Source organism: Mobula birostris, chromosome 1 (genome assembly GCF_030028105.1).
Source record: "Mobula birostris isolate sMobBir1 chromosome 1, sMobBir1.hap1, whole genome shotgun sequence".
Lineage (NCBI taxonomy): Eukaryota > Metazoa > Chordata > Chondrichthyes > Myliobatiformes > Myliobatidae > Mobula > Mobula birostris.
Window position 1 is genome coordinate 18,744,739 of NC_092370.1, and position 16,529 is coordinate 18,761,267.

The 16,529-nt window shown below is 38.6% G+C and overlaps 1 protein-coding gene across 1 annotated transcript in view; it reads left to right on the forward strand.

Moving 5' to 3' along the window:
* Positions 1–16,529, forward strand: part of csmd3b (CUB and Sushi multiple domains 3b) — a 2,134,893-nt gene that overhangs the window by 1,236,898 nt on the left and 881,466 nt on the right. The window contains exon 7 of the mRNA XM_072277417.1: positions 8,769–8,846. Within this exon, the coding sequence (XP_072133518.1) occupies positions 8,769–8,846 (78 nt within the window). The remainder of the gene's footprint in view (positions 1–8,768; positions 8,847–16,529) is intronic.

Genomic DNA, 16,529 nt, shown 5'->3' on the forward strand with positions numbered 1-16,529 from the left:
TGTCATGTCATATGACGTAGACAATCAGATTCTTATGACCATGATTGTTCTTGGCAAATTTTTCTCCAGAAGTGGTTTGCCATTGCCTTCTTCTGTGCAGTGTCTTTACAACACAGGTGATCACAGCCATTATCAATACATTTCAGGGATTATTTGCCTGGCGTCAGTGGTCGTATAACCAGGACTTGTGATATGCACCTGCTGTTCATAGGACCATCCAACACTTGCTTTCATGGCTTCATGTGACCCTGATTGGGGGGCTGGGGGGATGGCTAGGCAGTTGCTACACCTTACCCAAGGGTGACCTGCAGGCTAGCAGAGGGAAGGAAGTGTTTTACACCTCCTTTGGTAGAGACATATCTCCATCCCACCACCCTAATGTTCTTATTAGAAGATTCATAAGACTTCAGGGAAAACGCTGTTTCTTGTATCTGGAGGTCTGTTATTGATAGGTGCCTAGATGTCATGAGTACAGGTTTGAGTGCCACACTGCAGGGTGGATGGAGCTGGAAAAAATGCACCAACGATTTACCAGAATGATATCTCAAATCAATAGATTAAATTTCAAGGAAGAATTGCATAAATGTAGGTTGTATTCACTGCAGTTTAGGAAGTTATTATTAAAGAGGAGCTGATCAATAGAAAAAAGCTATTTCCACTGCTGTGCAATCAACGTCTAAGATGCATATTCTCTAAGTTAGGAAAGATGTTGGCAAATAATACCCATCGCAGAAACTGATCACAGTTTCGAACATTCATAACCAAAGGATAAGTCATGCTTGGTCAGTTATTAATTTTAAATGTATGGAGTTATGCTTGGTCAGTTATTCATTTTAAATGTAGGACGTTACACTTGGTTAGTTATTAATTTTAAATTAGGTTGCCATGATAGTGTAACATTTAGCACAATCTTTTTACAGTACTGGCTTGGAGTTCAGTGTTCCTTTCCCGCCACTGTCTTTAAAGAGTTTGTACATTCTCCCGTGATAAGGTGCTCCAGTTTCCTCCTACATTCCAAGGATGAACGGTTATTGTTAGTGCGTTGTGAGGAAGGACTGCCAGATGATGGAGCAAAAGTGCAGTTAGTGGGATGAGCTAAGGTGTAATGGGGAGCCCAAATCAAAAAGGATGATGAATAAAGGACAAATCCTTTTATATTTGAATGCAAAGGATACACATTATATCAAACGGACAGGCAGGTAGGCAGAGGGGGCGGCGTGGCTCTGTTGGTAAAGAATGAAATCAAATCCTTAGAAACAGTTGATACAAGATTGGAAGATGTCCTGGTGGGTAGAGTTTAGAAACTGCAAAGGTAATAAGACCCTGATTGGAGTTACATACAGGCCTCTGAACACTATCCGGGATGCAGGATGTAAATTACAATGGGAAGTGGAAAACGCATGTCAAAAGGGCAGTGTTACGATAGTTGTGGTGGATTTCAATATGCAGGTATACTGGGAAAATTTGGTTGACGCTAGATCCCAAGAAGGAATTTGTTGAATGCCTACAAGTTGGCTTTTTAGAGCAGCTTGTGGTTGAGGCAACCACGGAAAAGGCAATTTTGGATTGCGTGTTGTGCAATGAATCAGATTTGATGAGGAGGCTTAAGATAAAGTAACCTTTAGGAGGTAGTGATCATGATATGATTGAAATCACCTTGTAGTTTGAGAGGGCGAGCTAAATTTAGACGTATCAGTATTACAATGGAGTAAAGGGAATTACAGAAACACGAGAGAGGAGCTGTCCAAAGTTGATTGGAAGGGCACTAAGAGGAATTATACCACATCAACAATGGCTGGAGTTTCTAACAACAATTTGGAAAGCACAGGATAGATACAGCCCACAGTTAAAGAAGTATTCTAAAGGGAGGATGTGATAACTGTGGCTGAGAAGGAAGTCAAAGACAGCATAAAAGCAAAAGTGAGGGCATATAATATAGCAAAAAATAGTGGAAAGTTAGAGGACTGGGAAACTTTTAAAAACCAACAGAAGGCAACTAAAACATAAAGAGAGAAAAAATAAAATATAAAGGTAAGCTAGTTAATAATATATGACAATACAAAAACCTTATTCAGATATACGTACTGTATTAGAGTAAAACAGAGAGGAGAGTCCTGTTGAAGGGTCTCAGCCCGAAATACCAACGGTATTCTTTTCCTTAGATGCTGCTTGGCCTGCTGAGTTCTTCCAACATCTTGCTGGTGTTGCTTAAAAAGATTGGTTGACTGGCAAGAGAGAAAGAGTTTGAATAAAAGTTGCCTTTTCTGGTTGGCTGCCCATGACAAATAGAGTTCCGCAGGGGTCAGTGCTGGGACCTCTTCTTTTCAGTTTATAGGTTAATGATTGGGATGATGAATTAATGACTTTGTGGCCAAGTTTGCAGATGATATGAGGATGCTGGAGGGAGTTGTAGTGTTGAGTAAGCAGGATGTCGACAGAAGGACTTATACAGATGAGGAGAATGGGCAAAGAAGTGGCAGATTGAATACAGTGCTGGAAAATATATGTTCATGCACTTTCGTACAAGGAATAAAAGTATCATAATTATACTTATGTGCTGGGCCCAGGACAGGTCCTCTGAAATTATAACACTGAGGAATTTAAGGTTGTTGACCCTCTCCACCTCTGATCCCTAGATGAGGACTGGCTCATCGACTACCAGTTTCCTCCTCCTGAAGTCAATAATCAGCTCCTTGGTCTTGCTGACATTGAGTAAGAGATTGTTGCTGAGGCACCAGTCAGCCAGACTTTCAATCTCCCCCCTACATGCTGATTCATCCCCACCTTTGATTCAGCCTAGGACAATGCTGTTGTTAGCAAACCTGAATATGACATTGGAGCTGTGATTAGCCACTCAGTCGTAAGTGTAAAGCAAGTAGAGCAGTGGGCTAAGCACACAGACTTGAGGTATACCTGCGCTGATGGAGATTGTTCTGGAGATATTATTGATAATGCAAACTGACTGTGGTCTGCAAGTGAGGAATTTGAGGATCCATTTGTACAAGGGTTTATACAGGCTAATGTCTTGAAGCTTATTGTTTAGTTTTGGGGGATGTTAGTATTGAATGTCAAGCTTTAGTCAATAAAGAGCATCCTGATGTATGCTGTCAGATCTTTGATGTCCAGATGTTGCAAGGTTGAGTGAAGAACCAATTAAATGAAATCTGCTGTGGAACTGTTGTGCCAGTAGGCAAATTACAGCAGATCCAGGTAGTTTCCATGGGAAAGTATTGGTCTATAATAACTAGTAAAATTTTTGCATAATATTACAGTGGTATAACAAATATATTTGTTCATATGTTGTAGATGATTAGCTTGAGCAAATTCAATTTTAGATCATAAAATGCACATAATGTGTTTTATGCATTTTTTCTTTATTGAGAGACTTAGTTGAACTGTATTTCTAACTGTTTAAGAGAAAAGCTATTTGTTTTCCCTGTTTTAATTTCCAGTATCATATTTTTTGCAAGCTCCATGACTTTCAATTACGCATGTCACTGCAACTGCAGAGAGTTTCGAATATTCCTAATATGTTCACTCATGTGTTGCTTTTCATACGCTCCTGGGACAATTCACATTCATGTATTCATGTTGAATGCACACTAGTTTTAACAAAATAATTTTCCTTTATTGTATTTGTGGATTGTGAATTGAGATATAATAAGATGCATTGAGATTTTACCCAGTACTTTTGAAAGCAAATTGATTTCAGGGAAAAGTGTTCACATACATTTGCATTTAATTTATTGCAAGTAACTGTTGGTTGACTTGACCTATAACTCCATTTCTGTACACAATTTTACTGGTTGAAACTTGAACAATGATGCATATATCTTGTAGTGCAAATCAATCACCCTAGAGCAGGGATTCCCAACCTTTTTTTTATGCCATGGACCCTTACCATTAACCAAAGGACCCATGGACCCCAGTTGGGTAACCTCTGCTAAGTTATAGTCTTACTTTATTGATCCCAGGGGAAATTGATTTTTGTTACAGTTGCACCATAAATAATTGAATAGTAATAAAACCATAAATAATTAAATAGTAATATGTAAATTATGCCAGGAAGTAAGTCCAGGACCAGCCTATTGGCTCAGGGTGTCTGACCCTCCAAGGGAGGAGTTGTAAAGTTTGATGGCCACAGGCAGGAATGACTTCCTATGACGCTCTGTGTTGCATCTCGGTGGAATAGTGGATCTGGACTTGGAGGAAACTTATAATCTTATGCTTAACATAAGTCTCCCGTTAGTTTGCTTCTGCTCACTATGCCGAATATCCTTCTGTTCCTTACTTTCACACATCCACCCAGATTTGTAATGCAAATCAAGGGGCGACATGGCAGTGCAGTGGTTGGCATTGTGGCATGACAGTCCCACCTGTAAGATCAGGGTCCGATCCCCGCCACGGTCTGTAATGAGCTTGTTTGTTCTCCCGATGACTGTGTGGGTTCCCTCCAGGTGCTCCAGTTTCCTTCAGCATTCCAAAGATGCATGGCTGAGGGTTATTAAATTATCAGCATGCTGTGTTGGTGCCAGAAGCATGACAACACTTGTAGGTTGCCCAGTGCAATCCTCGCTGATTTGGTTTGATGCAAATGCCACATTTTGCTGTATGTTCCAACGTTCAAGTGACAAACAAAGCTAATCATTATTATTAACCTGGACTTTTAAATATAGATTATTTGAACATAATTACATTTTTTTTAAAGTTTCCATTTGATGCTTTATTAGTTTTCTTAAAAACTGTCATATGTCTATAAGTTAATACATTTTCAGGCCTACCTTATTCTCATCAGGGACCCCTACCACACAGGACGTGCTCGCTTCTTGCTGCTGACATCAATGAGAAGGTATAGGAACTTCAGGACTCACACCACCAAATTCAGGAACAATTATGTCTCTTCAACCATCAGGCTCTTGAAGCAAAGGGGATAACTTCACTCAACTTCACTTGTCCTATCATTGAAATGTTTCCACAACCAATGCACTCACTTTCAAACACCCTTCATCTCAGGCTCTCAATATTTATTGCTTATTTATTTATTGTTATTATTTCTTTCTTTTTGTATTTGCACAGTTTGTTGTCTTTTGTGCACAGGTGGAACACTCAAGTTGGTGCACTCTTTCATTGATCCTATTATGGTTATTATTCTATTGTGAATTTATTGAGTATGCCTGCAAGAAAATAACTCTCTGGGTTGCATATGGTGACATACTGAATATGTACTTTGATAATAAATTTACTTTGAACTTTGTAAGCTAGATCTTTATTAGTTCAGCTCTTTGTATTATACTTTCTGGAGAAAACACCTCAGTTCATTAATTTATTTTGAAGATGGTACACCCTGTTGTACTGCCATCCATTTAAACCTTTTTAGTACTTTTTCTTATGCTCATATATCATATTTACAGCATGAAGGTCAGGACAGGGTCCATTAAGCCACTTGCATATTATTGCTCCTTCAATTTAAGATCCTTTATACCAGCACAAATTTGATTTTGTCTATTGCTGGTAATCTTGTAATCTAGTTCTGTCAGGGACTGCAGGTACGTTCAGGAAAAGGAACTCAAGAACTGAGCTAGTGAGGGATGACAAGGATAGGTTTTTCAGAAGGAATAGGTCAAATACACTTCATGTCCATTTTTATCTTATTCATTCTGAGGAATTGACCACCTCAAGGTACAAAAAGTCTTCAAATACTTTGCAAAGTTTTCATGTATCAATATTGCTGAGTATTTTTTCCACTGAGAGGGTCTGCAAAGAATGCAAAGGCTGTGTCCCATGTCAATTGAATTCAGATCAACATCATCATAACTGCAGTTGAATATTCTGCTGCTATTAAAGTTGAAGACATATCTATTTATACCAAAGACCATAAAACATTGTCTTCTGAGAACACTGAATATTTTAGGGCTTTGTCCGATAACATCAAAATTTTGTTAGCAATTTTGTCTTATAACCCTTCCAATTTTCCTTTCCGTTTACTTCAGTCACATAGGGTGTAAAGTGCATTGCCAATCTATCACAAGCCCTCATTTTGACACTGGGAAAACTGATTTAATCTCAGATATATTTTCCCCATCTTTAAATGCTGCATTATGAAAATCCTAATGACATATCTGATTGCTGTAAGGTATAGCATTGAAATAATGCAAAGCATTTTTTGACTGATTCTTTTAAAATTTGAATTCAATGTTGCAGTGTGCTTTCATACTTAGTTTTATTTCACTGTTGTTCAACATTTCTATTGGATTCACATGCTTTAATTTGTCATATCATGGGGCTGAATTGATACAACTGAGCCAGTACCACTTTTCCAAGTCAAATCTGTGAGACGAGATATTTTCAGTCAGTTTTCCTTTCCCCTTCAGGACATATATACATTATTATTTGAGCCAGCTGACCAATGGATCTGATCAAAACAGCGACTCTCCCAAATAGCAACCTTATGTGAAGTATAGCAGGCACCAAAAGTAGGAAATTGGAAGACAATAAAGGTGGACACACAACACTTTTGGCTTTATTGGTAAAGGGTGACAAATTTGTGTAATATTTGGGGGCTCTAGGCTCTCTAAGTATAATTAGTTGTTTTGATCATTGTCAAATATACTTCAGTCCACAAGTTTGTCATGGTTAAGAATTTAACATGTTCTCCAATATGGATGGATTCTGTCCTCGTATTTTTAACCAAGAAGCATAACTTCAAAATTATTTCTTTTTAATTCATTTGAACTCTTAACGTGCAATCCTTAACTTATTAATTATTTAAACATTCAGAAAATTCACTTTTGAAAAAATATACAAAAACCCACAATTAGAAACAAGATTGTTTGAAGCTTGATAAACTCTATGTTTTCCAGTTTTTAACAAAGTTTTGCATAATTTATTTCACAGCCATTGAGATTATTTAATTGTTTTACTGAATGAGATGTATTTACTTTTTGCAGATTTTATAACAAAACAAAATATATATTTCCATGAATATAGTGGGATCTTATCCCCATTATCAGCCCCGCTATAACAACCTAATAATATTAAGGAAGTTATTTATGTACAGTATATAAATAAGTGGCGCAAAAAGAAGAAAAAGAAGTCAGAAAGAAAAGTGAGGTAGTTTCATAAGGGTGCATTGTATGGTCAGAAATCTGATAGCGGAGGGGAAGAAACCATGCTTTATCTAAAAAGGAAAGAAGAAAAAAAAATGTCCTGATCAGATGTCTCTGCAGAGTTCTTTTCAGCAGCCTTCAGGAGAACACATTCAAAATAATTCTTTCATCATTTTTCTCTCCATCCATGGATTCTCAGGTGATAGTTTTTCTCAAGAACATGAATAATGTCAGGACCATGGCATGTGTGAAACCACAATACAAAAATAGAACTACTATTCACAGTCAAAGCACTTTGTTCTCTCAACATGCAGTGAGAGAACAGACTCTCTCATGGTGGTGTTTGAAAAGAGGATGCTGTCTAAGTTGCATGCTATCTTGGTCAATGTCTCCCATCCACTACATAATGTACTGGGGGGGCACAGGAGTACATTCAGCCAGAGACTCATTCCACCGAGATGCAGCACAGAGCATCATAGGAAATCATTCCTGCCTGTGGCCATCAAACTTTACAACTCCTCCCTTGGAGGGTCAGACACCCTGAGCCAATAGGCTGGTCCTGGACTTATTTCATAATTTACTGGCATAATTTACATATTACTATTTAACTATTTATGGTTCTATTATTATTTATTATTTATGGTGCAACTGTAACGAAAACCAATTTCCCCCGGGATCAATAAAGTATGACTAACTAACTAAATAATTTATCCTTCTAAAGCTTGTATCTATACATAATCAATGATTTGAGAGGTTTTTCAAATGTTATCAGGTATATTAATAATAGGGAAGATGTGAGACATGTGTGAGAGAGAATAAGTTGCAAGGTATAAGGAAGAAAGGGAAAGAAATGGGATTGCTTCTGTTGGATCCAGTACAGACTTTATCAGCTGAACGTCCTCCCCTTCAATGCCATTATAAAATGAAAGAAAAGAACAAATAAATAAGAAAATACAAACAGTTACAAACACACTGAAAGTTCATTAAAATCGAACAAACATCCTGCTTATGAATAATCAAGTATATTAAAGATTTTGCCTCTTTGTATATTTTCCAGATTGTATGGTGTTGACAATTTGTCGATGAAAATTTCCCTCTAGGGTTTAGACATGTTTGCTTTAATGCTCTGAGTTCAACCAATAAGGTACCAAGTACACTTGACTGTACTAAATATACATTTGTTCTTCTTGAGAACCTCAACAAAATATTTGTGTATTAGGTTTTATCAAGTTAAATTAAGCACATTAATTCGGAATACTATTTGCTTCACGTAAACAGAGCAAAATACTTGTGTGTTTGTTTTTAATGTTTTAGGCTTTCAATCTATCTTGCTCAGTGTTTACTGGAGAATCTTCACTTTCTGAATTTACATTTTCAAAGAATGCTCTGCTTTGGTACTTCAGATCAGCTGAGCGTCAGAATCGTTCCTTAAGCCTGGTTTAATGATGCGATATGGAAACTGAGAGTGAATTGAGCAACATTTTTTTCACTGCTTTTATAATAAATAGGTGTAATGCTAGTTATGATTTATATATTTTCCTTGCATTGAAGTGCATCACATCAACACTGGAGAGTATTAAATAACAAGATTCTTTTAAAGGAAATTAGTTTTACATTAAATTGTTTCTTCTGATGCGTATTTTTGTTTGTTTTTCTAAATAGTGAAAAAATCCATAGATTTTAAATCTAGAGGAGTTAAATTGTTCCCAGGGAAAGACAACAGCAACAAGTTTTCTATCTGTGAGTCTACCTTTTTGTTACCTTTTCTAGAGGAATAGTGAAATAAGTCTGTGTCATTTGTGATGTGTTCTCTTGTATGCGTTTTCTGTGCTTTTCTCCTTGTTTTGTTGCAAGTCATTGTGATAGATACGGCTTTGTGACAGTATGCATGGGTATCCTTACTGTTCTCATCTTCGGCACGGAAAGTGGCTTATTTATTTTGGAGCCAGATTGGGGCAAACGTTATAAAAGTACCCATCCAAACCTATGAACAAATCAGGTCTGAATTTTTAAATCATTCTTGCATGTTTATATTGCATGAGGCATAGGGCATACTGTGTTTGCATTGACAATCACTCCTCATGCATGAAAGCCCACGTCAGAAGTCAGGATACAGGACACAGCATGGAAATGTAATTAATGTTCGTGATGGGAAATCATTTTTTGTGTATCTCTTGACGCAGCGAAATTTGTCATTTTTGTCATTACGGTTTGAGACCAACCTCATATCGCGGCAGTTGGGTGTAAATGTATATTGTCTAAGTATTTGTTTTGATAAGTGACGACTCCAATGTTTTCTCTGGCAAGTCTCTGAATCTGTATCAGATCTTTATTCTGACTGGCATCTTATTCGTTGCCAAGGTGACCTGCTGATAACAGTTTATGTTGGAAAAAATAACTGCTTCTATGACATCACCTGTCTCCTTTATACCTCAACTCATCCACAACTGGAACACAAAGATTGTTTTTGGTTTCTGTTCTGCTAGATTATTCCAATGTGCTTTTTGGTCCCTTCTTGTACTTCCATCTACTTCATCCTAGGCGGTTAAATGCATTGGCACTCACACTTTTCCGCTTACCCAGCAGCCTGGGCTCATTTTGGATTTTGACTAAATGATATATTTTCATCTGTGTCTTCAAATCTCTTCGAAGACTTGCCTCTGTTTTATTTTGCAGTCTCCTTCAACATTACAACTCATATCAGAATTTCACCCTCCATTTTCCACATCTTGTGTATTCCCAATTTTAATCTCTCAAACATGTGTGATCTTGCATTAATCTCTAAAGTTTCTCCTTAAATCCCTGGCTCATCAAAGTTTTTCCTGTGTAGAACATACTCCTTTTTGAAAGTTTTAAGTCTTATTTTAAAATACTTCCTTTTGTATCATCATGTGAAATTTTGTTTTGTGATGCACTTGTGAAGCACTGTGAGCCACTTTACTGTGTTAAAGCTCAGAATCAAAGCAAGTAGCTGTTGTTAAGGTACATTGCCTTCATCACTAGAGTACAGTTTTCCCAAGGGTTGAAAGTTTATCCAATGAATAAAGGAAACAAAGAAGAAAGATTACTGTTCCAAACACGACTGTCCAGCATGGAGGTAGGAGTTTGTGTCATTGGTGTCTCTGAATTAGGCACATTAAAGTCACTAAGATTTGCTACATCAAAATGTTTTCTGTTGAGCTACATTCCTGAATTTCTACAGCAAATAAAGATTGGCAACATTCTGGGATACAATTTCTGCACATTCCTCCCACCACGTTTAGTATAACTTCGAAAATTTGTACCAGAATCAGGTTTAGTGTCACTGGCATATGTCGTGAAATATGTTACTTTGAGGCAGAAGTACAGTACAATACATATATTTTTAAACTGTAAATTACAATGATATATAAAAATTAAATTAAATAAGTTGTGCAAAATGAGAGCACAAAAGGTTGTGAAGTTGAATACATGGGTTCATGGTCCATTCAGAAATATGATGGCGGATGGAAGAAGCTGTTTCTACAATGTTGAGTGCGCCTTTGGGATTCTGTACCTCCTCCTTGATGGGAGCAAGGAGAAGAATTTATATCCTGGCTGATGAGCATCATATTTTGAAGATGTACAGATCCAAATTGTCTCAGAGCCCTTAACTCACCCATTCCCCAACAAAAACCTCCTCCCCCACTCCTATCATACGCCAGCTATGTACTGACACAGGTAGCAGAATGGCCCATGAGAATGTAGAAAGCAAGAGTAGGAGTTGGCCACTTAACCGTTCATCATACAGCAAGATCATGGCTGATCCAGTCTTGGGCTCAGTGTCATTTTCCTGCAAATCTTCCCCTATGCCAAGGTCTCCGAAACTGAGGTCCATGGACTCCTTGCTTAATGGTATTGGTCCATGGCATGAAAAGGTTGGAAAATCTGCTCTGCATCCTCTGCTTTGAATACATTCAGGAACTCTACCTTCAGAATTTTCTGAGTTAGGAAATTCCAGAGATAGATGATCACCTAACAAAAGAAAATCCTCAATGTCTGTGTCCTAAATGAGTAACCCCTTGTTCTTGGGCTCTGCCTCCTTGTCCTTGATATTCCGAGAAAGAAAAAAAATACTTTCTATATTTCTTTCAGAAACTACAATTCCTATTGAATTTGGTATCATTATCTTGCTCGATAGTAATGGTAAAGTACATTATAATCAGAAAATGATGGAGTCTCACAACAGTTCAGAGAGCATCTGTGGAAAGAGAAACAGTTAATGCTTCAAGTCAAAGACTGATACAGATTTAATTAAAATTAAAGGCCTGGTGTCAGCTTCTCTGTACAAGGATGCTGCCTGACCTGCTGCTTTCCTAATTTCAGACTTTTACTATCTGTATTTTTTTAATCCAATATACCGATAATATCACCTAACAGTAACATCACAGTTAATCTTAACTGCTCTGGTGGTTAACTGCCTAATCTGCTTAACCTTTTCTTCATACATCAAACCTTTTATCCCAGGAATCTATGCAAAACTATCCTATTTTACAATATGGAGATAAAACTTGTATGCAATGCTTCAGGTGTCATCTCACCAGCACTGAGTCAAATTGTATCAAACTTGCCTATTTTACACTCTGACTCTTTACAATGAAAAACTGCATCTGTTAGCCTTCCTTCCGGAACCTGCATCTGATCATTGTGTTTCATGCGTCAGGTCCTTTAAGCACATCCTGAACTCCCTGTGAGATGCCCGATTTCCCATTCCCCCACAAAATATGATTAACTTGGAATTAGAGAAGGAGAATTAATTGTACACTAATTATCACCTGTCTGAAGGAAAGGAGATGAAGAAGCAAGAAAAAAAACATGATGAGGGAACATATCACTCCCAAACTAGCTAATGTGCATTAGCTTCCTACATCTTTCAGAAGGGACCTTAATGTTCTCTTATTTGTTTTTTAAATCTCTCAATAGTCTGAGACTAGAATACATCACAAAATCGTTTTTGTTTTCTAATCCTGCTCAAGTTCTCAGCTCTCCTTCCATCACTCTCTTAAATTTAAACGATCTTTCTCAAAAGGTCAGCTTTTCTGAACTATGCCCCCAAACTGTGGAATTCAGGACCCAAAACTATAAGGGATGCAGACTCAGGTGACACTTTGAAAAAAACAGCTCAAAACCTTTTTTTATTTAATCTTGCTTTAAACAAACTTTTGTTTTATCTTCTATTTTTATATTTGTTTTTATTTTGTCTTTTATTTTCATATATGTACTTTTATTCCATTGCAAAGCACTCTGAACTACATCATCTGTATGAAAAGTGCTCTATAAATAAGTTTGTTGTTATTATTATTATTAATAATAACAGTTACATATACATGAATTCTGCAAATGGTGGAAATCGAGAGTAACACATGCAAAGTGCTGGAGGAACTTAGCATTTCTGGCAGCATCTATGGAGAGGAGAGGGATAAGCAAAGATTCAGGTCTGGTCTCTTTATCATGTCTGGAAAGGAAGGGGGGAGAAGTCAGTATGGGGAGATGGGAGAAGGAATACAAAATGGAAGGTTACATGCATTTGACTTAAATTTATTTCTTCCATTTTTACCTATTTAAGCCATTAACCTCTTTCAGCTTTTAAGGTAAGATCCAAGAACAAGCATAAATAGCAAGTCCTGAAAAAAGGTCTCAGCCGGAAATGCTGACTGTTCACTGACTTCCATAGATGCTGCTTGACTTGCTGAGTTCCTCCGGCATTTTGTGTGTCTTTCTCTGGATTTCCAGCATCTGCAGAATCTCTTGTGTCTATAGAGCAGCACTTTCTTCAGCAAAGGTACCATAAACGACATATGTGATTCCCTACAGTTTTCAACATCAGGGCAAGGATATTTTCATGCATTGCCTTGCTCAATTGGAAGACAATACACAAAACACCAAGTGTCGAGATATAAACATTGAAAAGGGTGTGAGTCAATTTCAGTGGGGGGTGGGTGGTAATGTATTGCAGATTAAGTTTATTGCAAATAGTTTGTAGTGATGGATTTTGACAGGAAGGAACCAGCCAATGTACGGTAAGTGAAAAAGTTTTATGAAGGACAAAAAAGTGAAGAAAGTTCATACTCCGATTACACAAATCTTTCAAAGTAGCAGATACTTTTGATGCTATTAAAAAGATGTTTGGAATTGTGACCATATATAGAGTGCCACAGATTACAAAAGCCAGTAAGGTAAGGTTTTGTTTTCATATATAAGTTACTGGTTTGATTCAGCTGGACTATTTTGTACAATTCTGCATACATGAAGGATCTTATGGCCTTGGAAAGGGTGCAATAACACCAACTGGGGGTGATCTATGTGGTTGTGTTACTGTTATAATGTGGGTAGACTGGGTTTAAGGAATCAGAAAACAAATGGGCTAGGGTGCTGTGTCTGTGAGAAGTGACCCAAACACTGAGTCTTCGTGCACTGTCCTGATTAATTGAGGTCAGTCTGGGCCAAGAGGTTCAGTTTGGAAAACAGTGAACATACACATTGGTTCTGATGTGTGTGTCAGTTGGAGATTTTCACTTTTTCACAGAATTCAAGTCAAGTCCAAGGAGAGAGGTAAGTGGGAGACCAGAGATGCACTGAATTTGCAAGCTAACAGTATATGCTTGTATACTCATGAAATCTGGTTCCATTGTAGACTATTTCTCCCTTAGGTCCTGTTAAAAGTGACAATTACTAGGGAGGCTAATGATGTCCTAAGCACTGCTAAGGTTATCTGCTTATAGTTTTAAGGTGACTTCCCATGTGGTAGCATTATCAATATTAATTGCTACCCATTAAATAAAGATCAGCAATATGTTGCTGTTTTCTGAGGGAAATCTGTTTTCAGTTAACAGCTTTAATGAATAAATCTAATTGTTGACAGACGCAGTATCTCACCGGTGATTTCTTCATGAATCCATTCTTCAGTTCTCCATGTTGCCTGTCCTGTAACAGCCTACTGATTCTTGGAACTTCTCACAGCACAGTTGCTGGCTCAAAAAGCATTAAAAAATGCATGAGTACAGGGATACAGCCTTTGTGTGTAATCACTTTGGCTATACTTGTCTGGAAATTCAACTGCACAATGTTTGCTTCAGCATTTTCTTGTTGGAAATTATAATTTCTTCAGGAGCAATAATGATTAAATCTGGGGATTTTGCCTTCAGAAATTCAACTGGGCACATCACTATAACTTCATTGGGGGGGGGGGAGCAAGTCAAGTTCATTCCCATGCAATGCTTCTTTTAAAGCATTGAGAGGAAATATCAACCAAGTTGTCCTGGGAATGACCACGGTTGATCAATGAGGCATAATGATGTCTTCCCAATACAACTATGTTGGGATAGCTGAAATGTATGTCCCTTATTAATCTCAACTAATCTGGCCTCACCGTGCCTGCCCTTCCACCCCTGGCATGGCATTGAACCCAATCACCCCAATCCCCCAACCTTACCGATGCACTTTAGTTGCAAATTTGAATTGAATTGAATTGACTTTATTTCCTACATCCTTCACATACATGAGGAGTAAAAATCTTTACGTTACATCTCTGTCTAAATGTGCAATCATAGTAATTTATAATAATTTATAATAAATAGAAGAGTCAATATAACAAAGAGTATACCCAAATCAGCGTGAGTTCATCAGTCTGATGGCCTGGTGGAAGAAGCTGTCCTGGAGCCTGTTGGTCCTGGCTTTTATGCTGCGGTACCACTTCCCGGATGGTAGCAGCTGGAATAGATTGTGGTTGAGGTGACTTGGGTCCCCAATGATCCTACGGGCCCTTTTTACACACATCTTTGTAAATGTCCTGAATCATGGAAAGTTCACAACTACAGAGGTGCTGGGTTGTCTGCATCACCCTTTGCAGAGTCCTGCAATTAAGGGAGGTACAGTTCCCATACCAGACAGTGATGCAGCCAGTCAAGATGCTCTCAATTGTGCTTCTGTAGAAAGTTCTTAGGATTTGGGGGCCCATACCAAACTTTTTTGCACAACGCTGTAGTGCCTTGTTCACCACACAGCTGGTGTGTACAGACCACGTGAGGTCCTCAGTAATGTGGATGCTGAGGAATTAAAACTCTCTCAACCCCAGATCTATTGATGTCAATAGGGGTTAGCCCATCTCCATTCCTCCTGTAATCCACAACCAGCTCCTTTATTTTTACGACATTGAGGGAGAGGTTGTTTTCTTTACACCACTATGTCAGAGAGATGACTTCTTCCCTGTAGGCCACCTCATTATTATTTGAGATAAGGCCAATCAGTGTAATATCACCAGCAAATTCAATTAGCAGATTAGAGCTGTGGGTGGTGATGCAGTCATGGATATACAGGGAGTAAAGGAGGGGACTCAGAGCTCAGACATACATTTCAGCTCAGAGGGGCTCCTGTATTGAGAGTCAGAGGGGTGGAGATGAGGGAGCCCACTCTTACCACCTGCTGGCGATCTGACAGGAAGTCCAGGATCCAGCTGCACAAAGCAGGGTCAAGGCCGAGGTTTCTGAGCTTCTTGTTGAGCCTGGATGGAACTATGGTGTTGAATGCCGAACTGTAGTCCAAGAACAGCATTTTCACATAAGCACCCTTCTTCTCCAGATGTGTGAGGATGGTATGTAGAGCAGTGGCTATTGTGTTGTCTGTCAATCAGTTGTGTCAGTAGGTGAATCTTAGGGGTCCATTTTGAGTGGTAGCAAGCTGCAGATGTAGTTCTTGATCAGCCTCTCGAAGCATTTGCTTGTTATTGAGATTAGTGCCACAGAATGCCAATTGTTCAGGCATGTTACCTTGGTCTTTTTTTGGTTCAATGGTGGATAATTTGAAGCAGGAGAGCACTCTACACTGGGAGAGGGAGAGATTAAAAATGTCAGTAAACACACCTGCCAGTTGTGCTGCGCACATCCTGGGTACTCGCCCTGGGATGCCGTCCAGTCCCGCAGCCTTGCGACTGTCCACTCATTGGAAACATCTGCGGACCTCAGCCTCAGCGATGACCAGGTTGCAGGTTGTAGCGGTGGCTTTCCTCGGAGGCTCAGAGTTAGTGATATCAAACCAAGCATAAAAGTGATTGAGCTCATCTGGGAGAGGGGCCAAGATGTTGGTGGCACCACAATATTTGGCCTTGCTGTCTGCGATGGAATGCAGCCCTCGTCACAAGTCACATGTGCATTGTGAGTCTTGACACAATCTTGTCTCTGTATTGTTATTTCGCAGCCTTGATAGCTTTGCACAGATCATAGCTGCTTTTCCTGAGCTCGATGTCGCGCTGTAAGTGCTGCTCGCATGGAACTATTGGTCCAGGGTTTTTGATTCGTGAAGACCCTGACTGACTTGTGGGGAACAACATTATCGATGCACTTCTGGATGAAGCACGTGACTCCATCAGTGACTCAAAAATATCCTCATCATAGAAGACATCCCAGTTGA